The 26,216-nt window shown below is 36.9% G+C and overlaps 1 protein-coding gene across 1 annotated transcript in view; it reads left to right on the top strand.

The window, feature by feature from the left end:
• Positions 1–26,216, top strand: part of ITGBL1 (integrin subunit beta like 1) — a 186,694-nt gene that overhangs the window by 54,584 nt on the left and 105,894 nt on the right. Inside the window, exon 3 of the mRNA XM_017676074.3 lies at positions 21,401–21,547. Coding sequence (XP_017531563.2) covers positions 21,401–21,547 — 147 coding nt within the window. The remainder of the gene's footprint in view (positions 1–21,400; positions 21,548–26,216) is intronic.

Here is a 26,216-nt window from a genome sequence, read left to right as displayed (position 1 = left end):
AAATAAGACAATTTTGAAAATGAGAAAGAAATGAAGAAAGAGATTAAGAAAGAATTTGAGAGGAAGTGATAAATACTGGAGAAGAGTAAAGAAGTTCTGAAGTATGGGTAACAGGAATCCCTAAAAAGGTAAACAAAAGCAAGAGCAGCACAGATTCTAAAGAGTATAATTCAAGGGAAAATTTCTGCAGTGGAAGAAAGAAGAAATGCATACATTGAAAAGACATACTGAGTATCTGAGATAATCAACCCAAATCAACTGAGACAAAAGTATGTTTCAGTAAAACTGAAGGACGGTAAAGAAAAAGAGAAAAAATTGTTTGCTCATCTAGGAAAAACAGTAAGAGATATAAGGAAAAGGAAATATTACAGAATGTTGTCAGCCCTGCTTTATTCCAGAAGAAAATAAGGTAACTAAGGTAAGTTAGTTAACGAAAGAAGATGTGAGACAATAATTTTATATCCAACAAAACTGACATTCCAATATCAAAAGCACAGTTATATACAAACAAAGCTCAGGGAATATTGTTTTCAAGCGTACTTCTTGAGTAATCTAATAAAGAATGAGTGTTAGGCAACCAAAATGACTAAAAGGAAAATTGACAGATAATAAGCATTAAATTTATAGTTACTTGTGTTGAGCAAAGTTTATTGCCATACTAAAACTAGACTAGAACAAGTCCTAGTGTAGAAGTGTAACTAAATGAAATTCAAAGGGAAAGCCATTGCATACCATCCAATGTGTTTTTTAGAGAATCAAAAGACATTTGTACTTTTTTTTTAGAATGTAATATAATAATGGCCACTAGTATATCTTAGACTTCAAAAGAGTAACTGTAATCATATTAGTAATTATTTTTGGAATTATCTTCCAAACATAATGGGATTTCATGTATCGGGGTTGTCTTTCTCTTCACACTCCTGTTCCGCAAGTGTTTCAATTAGGTAGCTTCTCCCTTAAGATTGCTTTTGCCACTATTTCCTAGTTCCTAGGCTTTTCTCTTGACGGAGGACCTCCAAAACAAGGTCTAGAAGTAAAGTTTATTTACACTGGCATGTCTACTCCTGAGCATTTTCCTTGTAATAGAAATTCACACTGTTTTTTTTCACATCCCCATAGCTTTAATATTTTATTTAAAATTATCCAGAAATGTTTGGTGATTTCCATATATGGCTGTCAGTTTACAAAAAATTTAACAGAAGGTTGGAGTCTAGTTTGGTCAGTAAATTTCATCTACTCTTAAGTTAGCATACATGATGAATACTCATGATGAGTTGCTTGATTTCACTAATGCTGCTGAAAAATTCTTTGGAAAATTAGGTATGGGTCTATATAATTTATGGATAAGATTTTGACTCATGAACATAGTTATTGATCTAAAAACACATTTTTGGGATGTGTTGTATGAGTGCAACAATAATTTCCATTGAGCTCTTAGACTGACTGTCAACTCCAAGTCCTTGAAGGGTGAGGCACACACTTGCTTTGGTACTTGGTTGAGCATGTGCTAATGTCAAGAAAATGACGAAGAAAAGAAAAGCCACGTGTCTGAAAGTACCCTGGGGGTTTCTTTCTCATTTTCTTTTCCTTTTTGCTTTTTTCCTTGTTTTTAGTATTGGAGCTGCTAAAGGAGTTGCAGTTCATTCTAGGAAGATATATTACAGGAACTTTCTGTGGATTCTCAAAACTTCTGGAGGAATGCGGGATAAACTTTAAATAGTGGCTGAGTTCATTAAATTCAACTAAAATGACTAAAGTATATATTTAGCTTTAATGGTCAATTTTTAAACATCTTAGGCAAGTTGATCCAAATCAGAGATCTTCAGTATTACTTCGTATGATTAAAAAGTGATGAAAAAAATGACTAAAAAAGCCGAGAACACCTCACATAATTAAAAGGTGACTAAAAAGATTTAGGAAACATAAGCATTTGCTTAGATTTCAGGGCCTGATATTTCCGCTGCTCCACTATTGGACCGATATTCCTTCTTGTCGCTTAAAGCTTTGGTGTTAGCTTTTCATCCTCATTAATATTCGTCCACTTACTCAGTTGTTAAGTATTTATCCTGGTCCTCCAGTCTTCTTTGGATTAGATATTGTGCTTTCTAAAAAAAATTTTTTTAATGGAGATATATTTGACATATATTAGTTTCAGGTGTACAACATAATGATTCAATATATTTATATATTAGGAAAGGATCACCACAATAAGCCTAGGTAACGGCTATTGATGCTGTTTTAAAGTAATAACTCTGGAAGGGGATAAAAATTAGCCATCAACATTATCATGTGAACTCTAGCTCATGGGGCGGGTTTTTACAGAATTAGAAGGGTGACATGTATTGAGAAACCATCTCTGCAACATGCCACACCCATTTGCGTCATAGTTTTGTTGAGAATCTACCTTAACATCTATTAAGTAGTTTAGACTTTTTATTAGTGATTTGGGCTTTTCTTGACAGTTTCATACTTTTTAATTTGTTCTCAAAGATTCAAGACAAATAAGTTGTACATCTTAAGGTAGACACCTCTATTTAAAGAACTTATCTTTTAAAATTATTTCCTAGGAATAAGCTGTTTATTTGAAGACATGTTAATTTAAAAAAATGATGTGAGTACGTTTAAGTTCATTTTTACAAACAAAAAAGTATGAAAATTAATTTACAGTAATTCTCTACTTATCTAAGAAGCTAATTTCTATTTTAAGAACATCTAAGTAAGTGTTCAGTACATTAGCTGACAAGTGGTGTGTTCATTTGTTGCAAATTAAAAATCAAGTTCACAATTGTTCTCCTTGATAGATGCTTAAATATATTTTAGCATATTTCAAATGTTGATGTATATTTTGGAATTCAATATCAGTATATTTAGATGCTAATTGCATATTAATCTTTCTTTCTCTCTAAACTTTCAATTTCACAGATTATAAACACCATCCCTATTGCAAATTTTCTAAATAGTGATTCCCCTGGAAAAGTCCTCTTTATTCCCTGGCACTTTGGATTAGAAGGAGGAAAGGCAAGTAGTTGGACATATGAGATTCTTCTCTGAACATGATATTATAAAGTGAGAATGTGAGATGCAAAACACTTCTAAACCTTTACCTTGCAAAATATTTTGTTTTCCATAACACTGTTTTAATAAGGTTTTGAAAAGATCGATGGAAGTAATGAATCTAAATCATAGCATTTCGCTAGCTTAAGAATTATTATAGTTATCAGGGGAAGCCTGGAGGCATTAAGTCCTAACTCCTAACATTAGGTCCAATTGTTACTGTGTTGTTACTTAAAGACATATAATTAAACTAACCTAGGAGAATTTGGAATAGAAAGTAAACTGCTGTGGGAAGCCATATTAACAATACATCATAGAGGTGCCATATTCTCAATGGCTGGGTGTTAATATCTACATTTAAATGAGTTTAAGCCAAAACTGAATACCATCAGCATAGAACTTCTAGAATTACAAGAATAAATCTGAAAACTGATGAAAGTTAATTAAAATTAAAATGAGATTAGTTTTATCATTAAAAGGTGTAGTGGCCAAATTTCAAAAGATGTCCTGGTCAAGTTAGTAGAGTTTGAGCCCCTTTAGTCTCTTTCAAATAATCTTTGAGCCCCTATGAAAATAATGACTGGAGAAATTTTTCTCAATTCCTTTGACTTGCTGACTCAGAGGGTGTTTCTGTGGAAATTTATCTGAACTTTACTTAGGTCCAGACTCGTTCCTTAAGGAGAAGTTGCGGATTCACCCGAGCACCTGAGATCTGCCCAGAACTGAAAGCAGTTGACACCACTTCACAGACAGCAAGGACAGCAACCACCACTGCAATAAAAACGAAACATACCCCAGGCTGTCCTTAGCTCTCTGAAGACAATTTGATTCCTCGGAACTTTGGTGGAGAGAATTACTAAAACAGTTTCCTTGCAAGATTTCCCAGCTCAAAGCTGTCCTTGACAATCATTCTACCGAAAGTTCGAGCTGAATCTTTTTCATCTGACCCTTAGGAACTGTAAATCAAACATTGACAATAGCTTAATTGTGTTGGGATAGAGTTTCTAAAGTATATTTTCGTGGTTAGGTCTGTTCTTGACATAGATTTTACATCTGGGCCTCAGTTCGCTCCATTGTTCTTAAATATGGGTATCTGGGGAAGCTTGGTGGTCTTATTTTTAAAAGGACTCTGCTTGGCAAACAATCAGAAAAGAACTCTGTAATTATTTCTTCTAAGAGCAATATTAACTTCCTTCTCTCCCCAAAGTCAGGCTTACTGCTAGAACAATGTTGCACTTTTTTTGTTTTAACTTCTAGAACTGTTCAGTTTCAGAAGAGAAAATACGTTAACAGCCATTTTCTCTGGCATAAGCAATGTAGGTAAGATTACATAACAGTTTCTAAACAGACATAATTTTAAAATAAATTACTGTGGAAGCATGCATATTCCTGAAAGTTATGTTGCAAAGAGGCAACATTGAGAGTGATTGTTGAAGCCAGGAAGCATGTACGAAAGAGAAGATTATGAATATTAGGTTTGAGTTAAATTTTAGTTGAGACAAGCCACGTGGTCTCCCTGAGCCTATGAGTTGGCTTTCTCATTGCGGATTCGTAAGGGTGTGGTAAACAATTCACGGTGCTAATGAATGTGAAGGGCCTAGACTGTGGAAGCTAACACAGTAATAGGTACTCAATGAAAGTTAGTTTGCCCCTTTCTTACGCTTGTTTTTACCTTATCTGCCTCATGAAAATTTCTTAGTAAATTGATGCAAGCCTTCTATTATTTTCCTGTGGTCTTTTCACTAGCAAATACCACATTAAACACAGAGGCTGACTTCTGGTTAAATTCACTTATCTTCATCTCATGGTAAAAATTGTTCCCTGAGAAATGTCTAGCACATAAGGATATTTATGCATATTCAAGAAAATAATTGCATTTAAATATTTAATTTAAACCAGTAGCACTTAATAAACTTAATATAATCAGCCTGCTTTTGCTTATCTCCATGACATATAAATGTAGGTGGATATTTTTGTCTATGATGAACATGATGTACATTTTCAATACATTATTTCCTAAGCCTATTCTAGCATCCAGTGTTTCTCTCCCTGATTGTGGTCACAGGTATTACTAGAATATGAGCAGACAGAGGTGATAATGTTCAAGTGGCACCTCCTTGTCATATTCCATGATCAGTTTCCTGAGATATGTGAAATTCATAATTTTTTAATCAAACTGACTATGACAGCCCTGACTATAGAAAAATAATATTAGCTCTGACTCCCAAAAGCACATCTTGGCAGTCAGAAACTGGCATTCCAGGCCATTCTCTATTTGAGAAGAATGCCAATAACTAAAACAAATTTTACCCAAGTAACTTAGGCATCTTATGTAACTATTAAAATAGAACATATATCTTAAGTGATAGAAATTTGTTAGACTAAAATAACTGTATATTAGTCTTTGGAGATAACATAGCATTTAAAAAAATGCCTTGAGTTCAGCCATTAAGACTGATAATATGTGGCAGTTTGGGGATACTGTTGCCCATGGTGTGGCTTTGGCAAAAGTTCAATTGAAATAAAAGTATAAATCTTGACAACTGGGCAATTTATTTTATTCAACATATAACACTGTGATAATCTCACTGAATTTCCTGGATTCAAGATTGATTCATAAACCTAATTAAACAAAACTATTAATTTTAAATCTTTTTTTTCATTTATAGCAGAAATGTTTCTCTCTGTTCCCAGAGAATTAAAGTTGTCACATGGATCACAGCCTATTAAATTACTGTAATCAAATCCCAGGCATTTTACAGACTCTAAATATAGTTTGTATCTTCATTCTGCAAAGAAGTAAGGGGTACCATAAGATTGTTTGCATGGGGAACAATAGTCATATTTATCTACAGTTACTGGCAGTGTAATCAAAAATGAATTATATAATACTTTTATAAGGGTCTATTAATCCTATGTCAAATTTGGCTACATAGATGGAAACTATATTTAGACCAAGCTTTATAATCTCATATGAATTAAAGCTTATTATTAAAGTCTATACAAACCATACACCATAATTTTATCAGTATTAGAATGAATCATTTGCAAGAGTCATTTGAAGGATAATTATAATTTCAAGTATATAAAACATGTTTTTGAACTAGACTTGAGTCCTTTAATTTGTATTGATATAACTGAGGAAAGTTACAGTGAAAAAATATGATTTGTAGGGAGAAAAACTGGATTCATATTCTATTTTTCACTTTTTACAAGTGGTGTGTCCCTGGGCAGTAATTTTATGCTGCCTTCATCATTTATATATTTATCATTTTTTGGGCAATTACTATGTGCCAGAAAATTGAATAGAAACCAAAGATATGGAATTAAGAGGACACAATCCCAGTCCTAATGAAGGTAATAGTTTAGTGAGGGAGGGAGCCATGTAAAGAGATAATTGCGGGTTAGTGAAGTAATGGGTTTGTGCACAATATAGTGGGAGCCGGAAGCAGTTCCTTCTCAGGCTCCGAGGGGCGGGAGCATTTTAATCAGAAGGCAAAGCGTCAACAGTGCAAGTCAAAAAGAAGCAGGGAGTTAGAGTTGGTGTCAGAAATGAAAGTCAGTTATGCCATTTTAGAAAACATGATCACTGTATCTGTTTAACTTGTATATGCATTTAACATTGACTTCACCAAATTGACCTTTACAAATTAATAATGAAATATTTGTGCCTAGGTGCAAAGTAATATTTGCAGAGAAGACCAGTTATCCGGTTCCTTTCCACATTGTTCTTTCAAAAATAATTGTTCCAGGAAAAAAAATCCCTCTCATTCAGTGATGAATAATAATTAAGAAATTAGCATGAGACCTGTGGAAAAAGTAATACAAGAAATACAGAGCATGAACAACAAATAAAATTCAGATAACAATAATCAGCACCTGAAAGAGCTTACTATGGAGCTGATAAAAATTATGAACAATTTGTCATGTTATGAAATTAACAAGAAAGTTCTTTATAAAGCAGCTAATAGATATATTACTTCTAGTCAGTAAGAGTTCCAAGGAAAGATGTAAGTACTGAATTCAGGAGAAAATTATGGGAAAACCAGAGTTTTCTTTAAGCATTTAACAAATGCTTGTATAGTGTTTATTATGTGACATCACTATCTTAAGCACTTTACAATTGTTATCTGATTTAATTCTTATAATGACCCTATATTGCGAGTATTGTTGTTCCCATTTTACAGATGGGTATTCTGAGATATATGTAGAGAGAACTTGCTCAAGGTCACCCAACAAAGTGATGGGATGGGATTTGTACACCTGCAGTACAGTTAGAGTCTGTGCTGCTTCCCCAAAAGTAAAATGAACTGACGATGTGTGTGCGGGGAGTGGGGGTGGAATACAGGAAGGAGAAAAAAAACGTAGTAATGAATGCAGAGAAAAGACAAGACCCTCCCCAGGCCAATCAGGAACAAGGAACACAGGCTTGAGAATATTAAGAATAAAGTGAAAAATAACAATGATTAGAGAGAAAGTGGCATTTGAATAAGGAAAAAAGGAGACACAACAAACATATCTATAGAAGAGAAAAAAACATGGAATAGAATAATTTTCAATTGATATAATTCAGGATTACTTTGTTGCAAATATGTGCACTTTAATCTGTAGCAAGGGAACAGCATGTTGCAGTAAAAAAAAAAAATACAGATCAGTAAGCAGTAAAGTATAATGTGGTAAAATCATTGGGTTGAAAGGTGAAGAATCTTGTGGGAGCACCAGGCTAAATACAAACAAGCAAACAAAAGTCACCTTGTTCAGGGACATTTATATAACACACATCATTCAGATATGTATCCAAAGGAGATACTTTCAATCATGCAAGAATGGAGAGAATGCACATTGTAACAGTTCTTGGAGACATTACCAGAGAAAAAGTTTCTGTCAAGGAACAGATGAGAATCTTTAATAAACACCTTTCCTGCGCACTGTAGATGTAGTAGTGAGCAAGACAAAAGTGTCTTCATTCTCAATGAGCCAAACATTTTAATTATGTGATGATATAGAGAAAAAAAATCAGAGAAGAGGAATTCTAGAGTATGGTCAAGAATATTTATAGCTACGGTGACAATCACCTGGTCTGTGCTGATTAAATTACAACAGTTAATATCAAAGTACTTTTCTAGCTGTTGGTGAAAGGACATGGCCGAAGTTTCCTGAGAACTTCCAGGACTTCTGCAGCAGAGGCTTTCCCCTGGGATCCGTCTATGACCCAAAAGAAAAGGATTACCAGGGCCTAGCAGGGTGCCTCTGGACTGGCCTGTGTTCCATGCGTTAGTCCTAGTTGTTAAATATTTAAAAGAATCTCTCCTGTTTACAATCACGTTATTGGTATTGACAACCACTGGAAGCAAGGTCCAACAGCTGATGAAAGCATAATTTAAAGAAATGATTATTCAGTGAGATTTATTAAATCAAAATGAATGAAATACAGCTACTGTGACAAAATGGATGAATCTTGCAAATATAATATTAAGCAAAATGTTGTAAAAATAAATACATCGAGTGACAGAAATGATATAGTATGATTCTTTTATAAAGAATATACGGTTAGTCATAGAAAATGAATGAAGCCAAACCACTGTTTATGCATGTATACAAATGCAATAGAACTCTAAAGAAGAGCAAGGGAACCATAGAATTCGTGTGGTTGGTGCCACTGTAGCACCAACGACTGAATTAGGGGTTCAGTACTCATGTTCTTGTTCTTCATTATCTGGGTGGTGGGAACAAAGGCTTTCATTTCATTCATAGATGTTAAACCGTATGTTGGCTTTATATAGTCCCTTTTGTGTTTATGATTTTGTGTAACAAAACACTTCACATAGCAAAACTGAAACCAACAGAAACAACTAAAAATATTTTGCGTCCAAAGTCAAAGAAAAAGAATGCAGAATAAACTCAAAAAAATAAAAGGATGAGTTAACAGAATAGAAGACAAAAACAATAAAGTGAAGAAATGGTCAAATGTTAGGTTTTTGAAAACTAGACAATCTTTTCTGCAAACTGAGTGAAGGAAAAACAAGAAAAACAAGCAAACAACAAAACAAAATAAAAAGCAACAAATAGAGAAACAACAAACATTAAAAGAAGAGAAATGTTATGAATGAAACTCTATACAGTAACTACAGAATCAGCATTATTAAAAATACAGTGAGCAATCTTTTCCCAGCAAGACTGAAAATGTAGATGAATCTAGCAATTTTCAGAAATACATAGTTTATAAATATGATTTATGAAGAAATAGAAAATTGTTTGCCATCAGGAATGAGATGAAGATGTTCACAATCATAGCTCTATTCAGTATTTTTACCGAAGATGCTAGCAAGTGAAGTTAAGAAAAAACTAGCTTAAGACTTTGAAAGAAAAATAATTCTTAAGTACTATTGTAGGGTCAGTAGATCTCTTTAATTTTAAAAATAAAATAGATAAAGCAAAATGAGAAACTATTGATTTAAAAATCTCTCTTGAAACTTGCAAAAATGGATAATAAACCCAAACTGCAACCTACCATGACTATAAAAATAATCAAAATACTGAATATCAGAATTTTCTATGTGTATATAAAACCCATTTATTCACCTTTCATGTACTTATTTAGCGACTTATTTACTTTTCTCAGAATTTGGTTATTTTGTGAACATCTATCTTTCTTTTTGTTTTTGTTATGGTGCTGATGGCTTTGCTTTTTTTTGTTTTTACTAGTTATTTGATTTATTGGGCTCACTTATTTGTGGGACACTTCTAATTTACTGATTTCTGCTTTTATCTTTAATGGATACTTCTTTATTCTTTATTAAAACTTGTTATTTTATGACTTACCTATTTTTTTAAGTAAAAGCTTTGTTTATGTTCCTTCTCATTTAGTAATAAAGATATTCAAGGTGATAAGTTTTCTCCTTAAAATTTCTTTAGGTATATACAAAAGGATTTGAAAGTGTTAAAATAATCTCTGTGCATATAGATTTAAAGCCTAGATGAACAAAATGATAAGCATAATAAAAAATAATTACTTTTAATTATTTAAATATCATTAACTTGATTCAGATCTTATACACCTAAAACAAAACAAAACAAAAAACCATCTGAAAAAGATAATTCATATAAGTAGTAAGAGAATATAGGAGTCAAGTATAATTGAAATTTACTTACTATTCTTATAAATTAGTGTATATCTGTGAATTTATCCCAAATTAACTGTTATATTTAATATAAATAACTCCTCTTTCCAAAAAATGATTTTATTTATAAAATATAAATGGTTTATAAACCATGAAATAGATATTGAATATCATCCATAGTTGTCACATGCCAACAAAAATATCCAGTGCAATTCTTAATGCTCAGATTCACACAGGTTATTTGATAATATTCTGTGTTATGTGTTGGCAAGTATATCCTCACACATTGTTGATGGGAGTGTATTTAATATAGTTCTGGAAACAAGCTGTCTATATCTATTAAAATTTCAATGATAGGCATACTCTTTAGTCCATAAACTCCATTCATGATAATTTATCCCACAGATCTAGTCACACTTCTGCACAAAGATACCTGTGTTAGGAAGAATACCTATGACAATGTGTTTATAGTGATGACTGATCAAAACTAGTTATATGCACATCAATAAAGATGGCTAATGGATCATGGTTATATACAATGAAACATGCATGAGTCTGAGAAAGTAAAGTAGATTTCTATGGGCTAAGATGTTAGTATCAATACATGTTGGGAGATAATTCTCCATAGGTCTCTTTTGTTCCTGTACTTCCTGTCAACATAGGCATTAATTGCTTTCATTCCAGAATGTCCTTTCATGGATGTTTGTACAGAGAATAGCCTTGGAAGGTAGATACAGTGACTGCCTCTATAGCAAAGAGGTTTGTTTATAGCCCTGTGTAATGAAAATGTTTCCCTCTGGTGCAAGTTCAGGCATGCTTACTGCTCATTATAAAAGACTGGGGATCCCGATCGTGGTGTGTCCTTTCCTGTAACACAACCCCTTGCGTGTGCAAGCATCACCTGGCCCTACTTGTGTTGTCCTGTGGGACCTGGGCTTAGAAAAATGACTCAAATCAATATTTCAGTTACTGCCATCGATATGACTAATAAAGCCCTTTGACACAGACCCAAGAGTCCCATGTGTTCTGCCAGAGCCCGTGAAGCTGTGGCAGGCAATTTTGTTAGTTTCAAATAGGGTAAGTTCACATCTCAGTCCCCGCTTTACAATTCTTGAGAAAAGTTTTCCAAGATATTTTAGGTGGAGAATTAATTAGGGCTCAGAACAATGTAAATTGATACATTGCTATCTTTAAGAAACCTGACGTGTGTTTATGTGGCAGATTCAACTTATTATTACGTATCTTGAAATTTGGATATTTGGATACACAGGAATGTTGCTTTTGATTCCTCTCTTGTTTTCTCTGCTGTTTTTCATGAGCCTTCCTTCCAGTTTCCAACTGTTCACTGAATGCCAGGGTAAGACAATAAAACAAAATGAAACAATAAAACATAGTTTGAGCCTGCTTAAAACCTAGTGTGATTCAGTAAAGATTATCTTAGATATAATTAGCTCTCTTTAGCATCTTAGATATAATTAGCTCTCTAGACTGCATAAATACTGCAGTCTTTTTTATTCCTCTTATTTGCCTTATCTTTTCTAAGATGCACTGGAAAATATGGATTTTACCGATACTCTACCTTAAGGCGTGATGGAAGAGGGTAAGGAGGCAGAGAAGGGCAGGGAGGGGATAAAGAGATGCCAAAGCATGAGAAGCAACCAATGAGGACAAGACTCAACTGTCAGTTGAATTAAGGAATAAAAAGCATGTTAGTCAACTTAGTTGGAAAAATACCAGTAGAGTGGTGGGATTGAAATCTGATTGTAGAGAAAAGGTGAGACTGGAAGTAAAAACTACCTTTTTGGGAATTGGAATAAGAAAGGGAGATTTGGCTTGAAATAGAGACTAAAACTAGGGACAAGTGTTTAACAGAGGGAGTATTGGTTAATTCTGGAAAGAACAGGAGGCACATGTTCAGTTTTCTGGTATCAAAGGAGGTGCTAATAATGAAGCTGAGGTTGAAATAGAGGAAAGAGAAGAAGAAGATACCCAAGAACTAGAAGGCAAAGAAATCAAGGCTCGTGGAAAGGAAGGGACTTTGATGTGGCCTCTGGGGCTGGTGAGAGGGTGGCAGCCAGAGTGGATGAGGGTAATAAGGGGTGAGGGTGTTGACCTCTTGCTCCTGAGGTTCCAGTACCCAAACTGAAACGGGAGACTTGAGAGTTTGGTTAAACATTTGGAAGAATCATTTCAAGACATTAACTAAGAATTTCCTCTTGTGTAAGTGATGATGGTAATAACTTGTTTTATTTTTTCATGCTAGTTTGATAATCAAGTAAGATAATATGAATTAAAGTGATTTGTAACTCCAAAGTTTAATATGTATCTCTTATTTTAGGCCTAACAGTGTAGCTTGATAAAGCCATGGTCCCAAGTAGATATCTGTATGCCAGGTACATTATCTAGAGTGATTAAGAATGGGATACTTTCAAAATTTAATGATAGGTGAAGCTTGTCTCTCATGAAGTGTAACAGCCATAGACTTTCCGAATGGAGCAGGACAGGGATCGTAACTCAAGAGCAGCAAGGCCTTCCCGGACAGCGGTTGGTAAGTTTCAACCTGATCATACTTGCACGTGAACGTGCTCCTTCTTTTTGGAGCAGTGGCCACCACTGTAGTCACTGTTTCTCACTCTCTAGATGCTTTAGTTTGGCTTTAAATGGATTCAGAACAACTAAATACATGATCACCTTCTCTTTTCCTTTCCTTTCCTTTTTGATGACCTAAATGCTCACCTTGGTACAGCCCACCTCCCTTCTTCCAAAATACATGCTGACTGTAAGAGCTCCATCTGTCAATGAGCTGTGTCTAGTTTTTACTTGTCAAGAATGAGATAGGTATATCAGAATGGAGGGACAGAATATTGTATCTTAAAAGAAAAAAAAATGTTTTTCTTATGACTTCATTCCCAATTTAATTTTTTTTTTTTGGTCTACTTATCTAGATTTTTAAGTTTTTAAAAAGGGGATCAAAGGCAACAACTCATTTAAAAGATTTCTTGCTTTGTCCATGAACTGTTTCTTAAACTTAATAAAATACTTCAGGAGTTACTACAAGTCTGAAAAAAGAATAGTAATGAGCTCAATTTAGTCTCCATGCCAACAACTGATATTTATTTTTCTCGTGACCAATGTTTGTATTGTAGAAATGTCATGACTTGACGTCCCTTTACCTTTTTGCAAGAGAATGGTTTCATTTTTTCCAGTCAAGTCAACAAAACTGTCAACTTTTACTAACTACCCACTTCGCAACAGCTTAGAGAAGAGGTACCCTGTGGAGTTACAGAGTTAATGAAAGAAAAGTCATTGCAATTAGAGGATTCACAGTAAAGTTAATTGAGCATATACATGTTTGTTAATTTTTAAACTAAGTGAGGAGGAGGTAAAATAATAAATTATTACTCTTTGCCCCATTATAATTGGATAAAGAGAGAGTAACATTCCAAACTACTGCTGGACGATAACATGTGAGGATCATGAAGTGACCATAACTAATAAGTTAGCCATGTGCCTAGACTTATTTAAGTTACAATAAAGCTTCTTTGTAAAAATGAGATGTTATAAAAAGTAGACTTTATAAAAAGTCTTTATAAAATTTCAGACTTGCTATAAAGTCTACTTCTAGGGTGTATTTTGGAAGCTTTTTATGGGGAGCATTTACACAGCTCACTGTAATTTAGTCATTCAATGGCGCTAACAGGAGAGACCTGTTATTTTTTTCAAAGGAAATGGTTTTATTTTCTAGAAAACAGGGTTTGGGAGATGGAGGAATCCTAAATAGGATGACTAGAAAGGTAAGCCAGGGGAAGTTATTTGGCCTGTTTCTTATGATTGCCTGAACAGTATGCTTCATTAGGTGGAGGATTCTGTTGGACTTCTTTCCTATTGACTTTAGACACAAGGTAACAAAGAGAAATGGACACTTTTGTTCAGAGATTTTTGCCTTCTTATGTAACCCTGAGGATGGTCTGGGTAGAGGAGGTATACGTTTGGATTTAGTTATTTCTCTCAAGATGGAGGTTAAACTTCAGCCATTATTTATGGAGTCAGTTCTTAAACATATGGGTTAAAATGTGTTGAAAATGTCAGTAGGTGGCAATCACTTTGTCAAACCCTAAACTTAGAAATGTAAAGTGATAGACCTTCATTTTTCTGTAACCCGTTTAAACTCTACCTTGCTTTCCTGTATTAGTTAGGACGGCTACTCCAAACACCACAGCCTGGGTGGTTTAAAGTACAGACACTTTTTGTCGGGGAGTTCTGGGGGTTAGAAGTGTGAGGTCAGAGCGTCAGCACGGTTGGTGCCCTCGAGGGCTGTGAGGGACAGTCTGCTCTGTGACTGTCCCTGCCCGTCGGGAGCTTGCCGGCAGTCGGTCGTGCACCTCGGCTTGGGGAAGCATTGCTCGTCTCCATCTCTGCGTTACATGGCATTCTCCACGTTCAGATTTCCTCTGTGTCAGGACATGAGTCATATTAGATTAAGGACCGTCTCTACTCCATATGACCTCATCTTATCTGTTTACATCTGCAGCAAGCTTGTTTCCAAGTGAGACTGCAGTTGTGGGCACTGGGTTGGGGCTTCAGCATGTGAATGGGGGACAGGAGCACAAGTCAACCCGTAACAGCCCCCTTCCACCATGATGTAAATCCCATGTAATTCGGTTCCAGGTCTCTGCAGTCAGCTTGGGGTTCCTGGAAATGAAGATGATAGGGCCGCGGAGGGGAGGGTGGTGGGGAGGGAGCTGCGCCATGCTGCCGCCTCCTCGCCTCCTCGTCTGCTCATCTCTCGCTCTTGGTTGCTGTCTTTTCTCCTGGCCACCGTTTCCCACAGCACCTGCATTTCCCATTTGGTCTATTCTATGCTTCGCAGCCGTTGTGCTTCCACCTACTTGTCACCACAAGGCCTCTTTGGGTAGCAACCTTCCCTCTCCAAAAAACTCTGACTGCCCTGCTGCACGATGCCCAGTCTGCTGGGCATGTGGTGGCCTGTGTCCCATGCTTGTGGCCCTCACAACCGTTTCTAGTCTATTAAAGCTGCTCCTAGCTGGTTCAGAGACAATGCAAAGCTTCCCCACGGATGTGCAGTGGCTCTCCAGCCCTGTCTCAGTGTCCTGGGTTCCACCCCCACTGGAGGGGACAGGGGACAGGGCCCTTTCCTGAGACCCACGCAGGCCCTAACTCTTCTCTGTCCCTCGCATGTGGGCTCAGCATATATTCTGCTGAATAACAGTGTCCCCCCTTCAGGTAATCAAGTACAGTCTCTACAGCCCTTCACAGACTTTCAGATTGTAAAGATTAATATTACTGTCTTCTCTGTGCTGTATTTTATGAATATGAGTCAGGATAGTGCCACTCCATGGATGCCATGAAGTCCCAAAACAGTATCCCTAACATTATCACTTATAGGACTGTTGCTGCTCACAGGTGTTTCTTCTTTTTAATTTTCTGAGGGAAATATTATTGTAAAGTGTAAAAGATTAACAAATTGATATTGTGTCCCCACCACCTAACTTAGGAAAGAGAAGCTTAGAACTTTGCAAATCTGTTGCTTAGATTGGTTGTCTCAAAACTCTTGATCACACCTCCAAAAAATTGAATTTACCCATGTATGTGTATTGTCTTATAATTTACATAGATGTATTTCATATCAATATGTTACACACATAAAATATATGACATGAACATTTCTAAAGACAAAATAAATATGAAGGCAAATACTAATTATTGCGTGTGCTCTGAATGACGAGGCCCCCATTTTGGAAACGACCATTTTGTATCAGGACCTTTGCTCTGAAACTGAAAAGCAAAGATAGATACTTTTTTTTTTTGCTGCTTTTTGTGGTTTTGTTCCTTCTCCAAAGGCATCCAAAAGCCAAAGTCTAGTATGAATGTGGGAGAACTTTAGGAAGCGTTTAAAAAAATGCACAGTCTCACACGCAACCAAATCTGTACATATTTAAGTGTATGTATCGTTGCTAGCACATCAGCTAACACTTTAAAGTCTTTAAATTATCATTCAGCTGTAATTAAGTCACTGGATTAGGTAGTAGATTTACCTATTAGTTTCGTGAATACGGATCTCACCCAGGAAATTTTTAATCTCTGTAACAGATGTACTATTAGTATCAGATCAGAGATATTTTTCAGTGCAATATGAGGGAGGGAGAACCATGAATCAAAATTCACACTTAATACCCATCTTTTCTTCTGCCAAATTACCTTCACTTAAGTTTAGGATTGTGATTATCTCAACATTTCTGATCTGCAGGTCTTGGGAATTTACATATTCGATCAAAGCAAATAAATGTACAGGGCCAAGTGAGTGCTCAAACTAAAACATCTATTTCAAGGTCACCCTGAGGCTCTAACAGGGGTATACCTAGCATTTTTGACACTCAGAGAGAATAATTTTTTGACATCCTTCCTCCTCTAAATGATAAAATTGTTGTCAGTAGTATTCATAGAATAATAATGGATAATCAGGATTTTTCCAGTTTTATTGAGACATAACTGATACACACTACTGTGTAAGTTTGAGGTCTATAGCAGAATGATTTGATTTCCATGTATTGTGAAAATGATGACCGCAGTAAGTTTTGTTAACGTCTGTCATCTCATGTAGATACACCGAAAAGGAAGAAAACATTTTTTTCCCTTGTGATGAGAACTTTCAGGATTTACTCTGTTAACAACTTTCAAACATGCCATACAGCAGTGTTAACTAGAGTTGTTGCACATTACCTCCCTAGCACTTTTATTTGTCTTATAACTGGAAGTCTATACCTTTTGACTACCTTCATCCAATCGCTGTTTCCCCCACTTCTCACTTATGATAACCACAAATCTGCTTTCTTTTTCTCTGAGTTTTGTTTTTTGTATTTTTAATTTCATATATAAGTGAGGCCATACAGTATTTGTTTTTCTCTGTCTGAATTATTTCACTTAGCATAATGCCCTCTAGGTCCATCCATATTGTCACAAATGGCAGGATTTCCTTCTTTCTCATAGCTGAAGAACATTCCATTCATTATATATATATAACCACCTTCTTTATTCATGCATCCCATACTTATACCTACCTGTGTCTGCACCTAATTATCTATCCATCCATCTATCTACCTACATACCTACCTACCTATTGTTTACCTTTTTTAGACTTCAAGAGGACTTGAAGCCAAAGATGTCTAGCTAATCCAATAGGCAATTAGTTTTGGCAGTTTATGTCCATCCAAAATATTGGTAGACTTGAGGCGAGTCAAGTACTGTCCTCTCCATCTTCTTTTATTTTTTCTTTCTTATTAGACAAAATACAATTATTTTTCATTGGTATATGCAAATGGCTAATTGATTTTCTTAAAAGTTCTTCATGTTGGTAAAGTCTTTATTGCCATTTGTTAATAGTTTGTTTCAACTTAAAAATACAAAGCAGCAACTAAAAATACAAAGTGCGCCAGTGTATTTCAGCGAGTTCCTCACCGCCGGTGGGAGCAGGTCTGTGCCTTTGCATTCTCAGGGTAAAGGGATCAGGACGCAACGGTAGAGCTGTTCCTGTTAGTTTATTTAGGAATCATGAGGCCTCTTCTGTTCTCTTTGCTGGAATGCCTTCCCTTTATCGGGTCGATCAAGGCCTTGCTCTCCTGGGAAGCACTGGGGAAAGCTGGCCAGGCCTCCCCGTTCTTCCCTGACAAGGAGCTACACCCCTGCACCACTGGAGCTCGCTCTCCATATTGGCTTGCTTTGCCTTCCCAGTGCCTGGCTGTGCCCCTGACAAGGTTGGAAGCAGTAAGAACAGCCTTTTATTTTTCATCCTTACTGCTCTGGTAGGGGTTGTTCTGGCATTTCTCTGACTTAATAGTTTTGTGTGTTTGCTTCCTCCTGACAACTTGCAAACTTATTCGAAGGGTAACTGATTGCTTGTCAAGCGTGTAGGACTGTTCATCTTAAGGCCGCATGGCGTGATTGTGGAAACGGAATCATCTGGACAAGAGTAAGACTGGAACGGCCTAGATGGCCAGCAATGGGGATGCTCTGCTGCTTAGGACTTGGTGCAGCCCTGAGCAAACCCTCCAACCTGGGCAGTTGGAGCCCACTTCTTGGCCTTGTGATTTAGGGGTTCTGTTCTGGCCCCCCCTGGTCATCCATTCCTAACAGATGAATTATTTTGAAAAATAGGATGGGTTTCAAAGCCATGTTATTGACATTGCCATGGAAATGACTTTGTCACAGTAATGTAGCAATCCAATTCCCTGAGCTCTGCCAAAGCTCTTACTAACCATGGGCAGGGAGTGAAAGGTTAATTTTACAAGATGTCTATATTTACATGGATGAAGAGGAGAAGATGATTTTCTTTCTGAAAAATAAGTCTCTCTATACAGTTATCTCTAAACCAGGTTGCACAAACTACTACCTGATAATTCTTGACAATGTAAAAATTAATTCCTATTAGCTTTTCTGATGAGGGAGAGTAAATCAAGAGGTCTTCCCAGGACATAAAGTTTAGGAACAATATGAAGGCAGATGACCCTGTCCTGTACTGCCTCCAATCAGATGCTAAATGAAAAGCTAAAAACACTATATCTAGTACAGTGTTGGTCCAAGTGTGGTCTAGGATATTAATATAGGTTATGAGGAAAAGGGGCCCCTAGTAAAAAAATACAGTGTATTCTGAGCTAAATAGCTCTTTCATGACAGGCCATCCAAGGACCTTCAGGGTGCTGATTTATATCATGACACACTGAAAGAAGAGTATAGTAGGACTTGCTCATGTTTATTTTACCATATGACATTTTATGGATGGAGTTTCTGAACCTGATTGTCCATGGACTAAATTCGGGGTATAAGCTTCATAGAATGTTACTTCTACTGATACTTCATTGGATCAGTTTGGGATGAAGGAGTCTCTCCCTATCATCTGTACATTTTCATTACTTTCCCATTTAAAAAATCTCCCTTTTAAAAATCTGTACCTTTGGCCCACACACCATTACCCATCTCTGTTATGTATATCTTAGATTACAGTCTAAGATGTCCCAAACAATATAAAAGAAGCACTGAGTGTTCTTGTATTCTAGCTTTAGCAGATCATTACTAGCACATTTCCTTATCTTCTAAATCATTTCTATTTTCTTTGTTGTCAAGATGAAGCCTTTTTATTGAAATGAACCATGAGAAATAGCAGATATTATAAAAGTGGCAATCTTATGTGGTTCACCCTAATACACTGTTATTAAAGAATCATTATAGTTACCATGATACTTCATTTACCAAAAGAGGCTTAACCACTTCAAGAATTTGGTTTAATATTTTTATAAATAGCCTGGATGGTTGGCAGGAGAGATCACTTATGCTTGTAAATGATACCAAGTTGGCCGAGACTGATAATATCAGATAGGGCCAAATAGGAATGGAAAATAATAGAATCAGTTTGAAAAAGTAATGTGCACTGGATAAAATGTATTGCAGCTAGGGTTCATGGAAGGTTGTGTTTGTAAAATGGGATGATTAATCTGAAAATTGCAACAGAAATAGAAACATTGTCATGGACTGGGCCACGTGCAGAGGAGCTTTAAAGTCACAGACAACCACAGATTCAGGAGCTGCAGAACAGGCTCAAATGGGACCCTTCTGAGCCATCCATTCTGACAGGCCATCTGGACCTCATCATGTAAGGTTTGGCTGCTACACTGAATGACTGGTTGGCACCAGATCAATGATTCCATTTCCACTGTGGGCTATAAATTTCAGGCATTAAGACACAATATTATTCTCTTGAGTAATATAAGAATATTATCCCTGCAACCCATTCAAATTCTGCTCACCTTTCAAGGTTCAGTTAAAGGAGAAGTCCAGAAAGTTTCTCCTCTCTTATCTCTACAGGTTTTAGGCTATACTGATCAACTTAACATAAGGTCTGATAAACATTTCGTGCTGAAGAGAACTCTTCTTTGTGTATCAGCCTCAACTTTGAAGTTTGTAACTTCTTCGAGGCAAGGGCCAAGGGTTGTATGTGTTTTAAATTTTGCTGGGACTAATATGTAGTCAGTAAAATCTTTAGTAGACTTGATCAAGCAGGACTTAATGATCAGAACAATGCAAAAGAGCACAATGTTGATTGGAGAGCATGAAACGTTGAGGAATTTCTGGGGAGGTAGTTGAATGTAACTCTTTTCCTTTTGATTCTTGAGTCAAATTTCCTCATTAAGAAACAAAATATATATTTATTTTTCATGTCAGTCCTATCTAAGGTGGTATTTAGTATATCCATAAAATTATATTACGAACTAAATTCAAATAAGTATGTGACCGATACTTAGTTTAGTGGAGTTTTTTGTAAGATCCATTACTCAGTTGGTAGTTTTATGTGTTATAAAATGTAGTTAAATGGAAGTAACTTTATTGGGCTTTTGTGCTGAATGTGGAGGTACTAGGTTTGTTTTTAGTGCTGAATTTTCTGATCATGTGGTTTATTAGACTTCTGGCTTATTATCTAGCCCAATTTCTCTATAAATTAACTCAATATTTTTACAATTATTTATCAATGTTGATTATCAAAATAAAATTCACATACTCCATTATACTGCATATAAATATCACTATTCCTCAATATGTGTGTTTGAATATATTATAGCTCAATCCTGAACTAATGTCACCCTTAAGACTTTTAGTTCTGTTGGGGAGGAAGAGTTTTCCTGTATCCCTTGAGGTTCTAGCTGGTCTAAGAATCAGATTGACACAGAAAGATTAACAGGAGAAAAAACAAAACTTCTGTTACATACATAGGGAGGCCCTATCATGACATGGAGACCCCAAAAAATGAAGCAAGGCATGCAGATTTTATACATTTTAGACAAAGAAACATAAATCTGTGTGGAACCCACAGGACAAAGAAATGTAATTCCACACAGAATTTAGGCTGGGATAATAAATTAGTAAGAAGTCACAAGACTTCCATGCAGGCTTCTTTGGCCGTGAGTGCCCCCTCTTTGACGATAAGGATGGCTCTCTGCCTCCTGGTGCAGAGAGGGCATCTTTTCCAGAGAGACTGAGTTCCTGGTTTCAAGGTACAGGGGACAGAGGTGGGTCCGAGAATCCCTCCAGGTTCTGCTGTTTCTCCCGTCAGTTTAACTCAGTTACCAATATGCCACATTGCGGGGGCAGCCTGCCCTTGGGTCCTACTGTCACACTGTTCCCTTTGGAAATCTAACTGGATGCTGTTAAATTCTCAGGCCATGGTAAGTGTGACTGTGGCAAATGCACATGTGATGAAGGGTGGTCCGGGGATGCGTGCCAGTACCCAACCAACTGCAACCTGACCAGGAGAAAAAGCCACCAGATGTGCAAGAATTCTCAAGATATCATCTGCTCTAATGCTGGTAAGAAGCCTATCCTAGGATAATTCTTATAGGAAAAAAGTCAAATGTTGGTTTTTAATGGAAATATGTGTGTATCGAGAAAGTTGAACTTCTGAGTGAGACTGCTTTTGAGTGTGTTTTTTAGAAATGAAATTCAGATAAATCAATAGGAAAAATATGTCATCTTGCTGAGACTGGCAAGTTTGATCCTCTCCAGCTGTTCCAAATGCCTCCCACAAGCAGGATATTCCCTGGAAACGACACCCCAACAATGTTTTAGGCAAATTGTGAGCCATGATTTTGAATGCTGGATTAAATCTTTTAAAAAGGGTTTATTTAAACTGACTTAATTATTTTCGGTTACAGATCAAGGGTGCTTTGAATTCTACCTTAGCATCAAATAGAACCAAACCTTTTAAATTTGATAGACATTTCAGAGGCATTGTATGTGAAACTCATTGAAGAATAGAGTGACAGCAAGATTTTTTGTTTGGGCAAAATATTTTTATAGCTCATAAAATTCATTTAAAAATGTTTTGTAAGAAATTTACAGAGAGGCTCTTAAAATTAATCACTGAAACAATACAAAACAACACAACTGTGGTTTGGGTTTCAGTGGTAGTTAGCAAGTGTTACCTTAATTAAAGACTTTTTAACATTTGGGCTCTAGATGGATCCTCAGAAGTCAGCCTCTCTCAACTCTGAACTTGAGAATGGTCCTGTCCTGTAGTAGAGGCTCTGATGCAATGGTGTTGGGGTATGGTCTGGCCAATAGTGGTTTTTTAAGGTTATCTAGGTAATTCTTATGTGGTTCCAGGGGTTGTGAGCCATTGCTCTGCATATAAAGATGAGTATTTGGCAGCATGAATGAGTATCTTCCTCCCGAAGCTTGCCCTGTTGATAGGGTCCCTCTACAATCAGAGCTAGGATCTCTCCATAGTATTTGATTGAGATAAACTGCTGTGTAGACTAAGTGCAGCAACGGTTTTGCTAGTTGGTCTCAGGGTCATACTGAAAGCAAGGTGTAAGTGGATGGCTCAGGGACCATGACAGATGGCCTTGATCGGCAGGCTACTTTCTGTGGTCACTGACATTCTCCTCACCTCTCTCCAGCACTTAAATTTTTCCTTTCTTCTCAGTAGGATTTATGTACCTCCAGTTCATACCACCTACCTCTCCACTCCAAACATTCTCTTTCTCCCTCGTCTTCCACCATGAAATTCCATTTTGGTTCTTTGTTCTCCATTTTCAGATCTCTTTACTTATTATTTATTTTTCAAATCAAATCCAGGTGACTTTTTTTTTCTTTTTAATAATACCCGACAACCAAATAGGTCAATGAAATAGGGTTAGCTAGGGATCCGATAATGTTTTGACATTAAGGAATCTAAATATGTGATTTGCCACATTAACATATATTAAGGAAGAAAATCTACAGAATTGTTTCAGTGGATAATAAAACATACTTGATGAGATAGAAAACATATTTCTAGGATTTTGGTACCTCTTGTGTTGTTAGCACTGAAACGGTACTTTTATGTAATCTGCCATCCATTTCGAGTGTCATCAGAGGACCAGCGGGACCCTCCATAGCAGCCCTCGCCCTGTACAGGACGCAGCCCGAGGGGTGTTAACCTTCGTTGTCATCTGTCTTCAGCATCCTTTAATCTGGACCATTTCCAGATAATACCCTTACAGCACTGGAGCTTTTGAAGAAACTTATCCCCAACCTTTTTGTTTTTAATAGAATGTAACTCATTTTGGGCTTGTCTGATGTGTCCTCATGCTTAGCTTCATGTTATACATTCTTCACTGAAACACTAGACGATTTTCTGTCCTCAGGGTGTGTCCTCTGGAGGTACCTCCTATCCGTCCGCTGTCACTGGTGAGGTTTGTTCTGATCGCCTTTTCAAGGTGCTGTCTGCAGTCTCAGCTCTGTGAATACCGAGTTTACTTTTGTAACTGTTAAAGAACTAAAATTTGATTGAAGATCTAATCAGCTTTAATAAGCAGTTCCTGAATCGGGCAGCATCCCTTGTACTGGCAGGGAGATGCTCCCTCTGAGGAGCTGCACAGAATAGAAGGTTTCATAGGCAGGAGTGGGGGGGCAAGGAAGTTACTAGCAAATGGAAGGAAAGGACTGTTCCCTGTTTCAGGCCAGGGCAGCTCCCTTTTGTGGGGAAGGAACAGCAGGGTTTTATCATGCAGTTTACTCACTCAGCGCCAATCAGGAAATTTCAGGTTCATTGTTAAAATGTCACATTTCTGAGATGGGTTGAAAATATAAGTATTGGTATGTGGTCCAGGGGCCAAATAACTCCTTTTTGGGCTTTTAGTTCTTTTTTTAAACAAATGAACAGTCTGTGGGGAAGCACTTTGAAATCATAAAATATCCCATCCCCGCCAGGATCACCTCGGATTGGCCATCCACTCATGACTCCCGCCTGATTCAGTGATTACAATGATGTCTGCAGAATGACAATTCCCAAACCCCAACACCCCCTCCTTAGTTCCCCGTGGGCACCCGACATTCTACCACAAATCGGAGTCTTCTCTAATCTACCATTTGACATTTCATTTACTTAGCAATTTATTATCCATCTAGGATCACAATTCCTATTATTTCAATGGTTGATTATTCATTACTTTAATGACTTATTCTGGTGCTCAGATTATCCCCGATTCATCTACTGGAGCCCCTTCAAGTTGGCTTCTCTGCCCTGTGACATGCCCCCATTGCTTTGGTTTGTTTTAACAACTCTTTACTTTCCAGCAGAACAAAACGCGCTGGAGTCATATTGTACCTGCCCTACCATAGCTTTGGAATCTATCATTTCTCCAAAGAGCCCCTGATTCCTTGTAGTGAAGAATAGTATTAAAGTAAAAATTGTGAGCACCGGGGAGGTTTATTTCTACTGGTGTGTACCAGCTTCTTGGCCTTTTCTGCTAGCCGGTTATAAATACACACATGAATATGTGCAGGAGTCTGTGTCTAACACACACGGCACGGACTACATACAAAATCTAAACCTACTCCAATGCTAAAATTAATTATTCCCACAACCAGACTAGTCCCCCTGACATGGCTATCAAACAAAAACATGGTATGAATTAACGTCACATTATACAGCATATTAATGAGTTTAACATCCCTAAGCACCCTAGGCCAAACACACAAAAGCACATGCACCCCTGCACATATATATGTATATACATACTTACACATGTTCCAGAAGTCATGGGTTCACACCAACACATCCGACTCCAGCCCATCCCCACAAGGTAATTTCTTGTTTTGCCCCTTCCACATTTGCATGTGTTGTCTTCCACATCCCCTCCTCTGCTCAGTCCTGTACTACATCTGAAATTGGTTTTAGAATTGCTGCATGCATTCCATGATGCAAAATAAATCTGCCAAAAAAAGATCTCAGTATTTGTTTGGAATCCACCCCCTCCCACCTTCACCTTATTCCAGTCTTGCCCAGGATTGGGGTATATAATCAAGGCTGTATTCTTTGGTTACTTGGCCTTTTTTCTTTTTCTCCCCATTTAGTGCAGTTATGGTATTTGAAATACAGTTGAGCTTATTTATTTCAGTTTTAGGGATTTTTCCTCCTCCCCATCCTCATTGATTTCATGTTATTTTATAATATGTAGAATATTAACATGCTTCAAAGTCCAAGCTCTGTAAAAAGGCATGTTCATGAGTCATCATTCCCTGCCTTCAACCTTCCATTCTGTTTCTTCTCACATATGATATGTAACCAGCTTTACTGCTTTCTCCTTAGTTGTGTGTTTGTTTATTTCTTCTAAAGATAAATAGATACTTGTATGTGTTACTATTTTTCGTTTTTCATTTTTTTCCCAGCACCAGGGTGGCTGCTCTGTATGCTCTTTGGTACTCTGCCTTTCACACTCAGCATTATCTCCTGGAATTCACTCCGTGTCAGTACATAGAAATCTTCCTCATTCTTTCAGATGCATAGGACTCAGTTCTATACTGGTGATGTAATTTATTTAATAATCTCCTAGGCTTGTACATCTAGGCAGTTTCCAATATTTTGAAACCACAAATATTAGCACATGGAGTAAATTGGCTCATATATATATATTTTTTCATATATTTTGTGTATACTTTTCATATATTTGAAGTGTATCTTCAGGGTAAATTACTAAAAGTGAGATAGCTGGGCCAGAAGGAAAGTTCATATCCAGAGTTAACCTTGTTTTATCTTACTCCCCACTCATTATCTAAGCCTTTCAGGCTTGCTCTGGCAATCTCATTCTCACACGTCTTTCTTTTAATGTCTATTCCTCCAGCCTCATTCAGGACCATACCTGTGAAACTACATCAATCCATGAGTTCTCTCTGCTCATCTTTTCTCTTCATATCACAGTTTGGTCTTCTGGAAGCAGCCTGGGGCAGGAGGAGAAGGGGGTACATGGAGTGGGGTGTAAGACTGAAGGGCAGGAGATGGAACTGGGGACCAAAGGGTTCTGGAAGCTGACCCTGTAGGGGTGCAGAAAGGCAAGGCTCTGTCTGCAGAGCCAAGTGGGGCTCTGGCCCCACTGCGCAGGAGTGCACATAAGGCTGGTGTTCAAGACCGAGAAGTTATCCTAGAGAGAGACAGCTATATTAGTCAGAATGAAGTCAGAGCTAAAATAATCCAGCATAAAGCAGAAGACCAAT

This window comes from Manis javanica, chromosome 9, assembly GCF_040802235.1.
Source record: "Manis javanica isolate MJ-LG chromosome 9, MJ_LKY, whole genome shotgun sequence".
NCBI lineage: Eukaryota > Metazoa > Chordata > Mammalia > Pholidota > Manidae > Manis > Manis javanica.
This window is presented reverse-complemented; position numbering and strand designations above follow the sequence as displayed.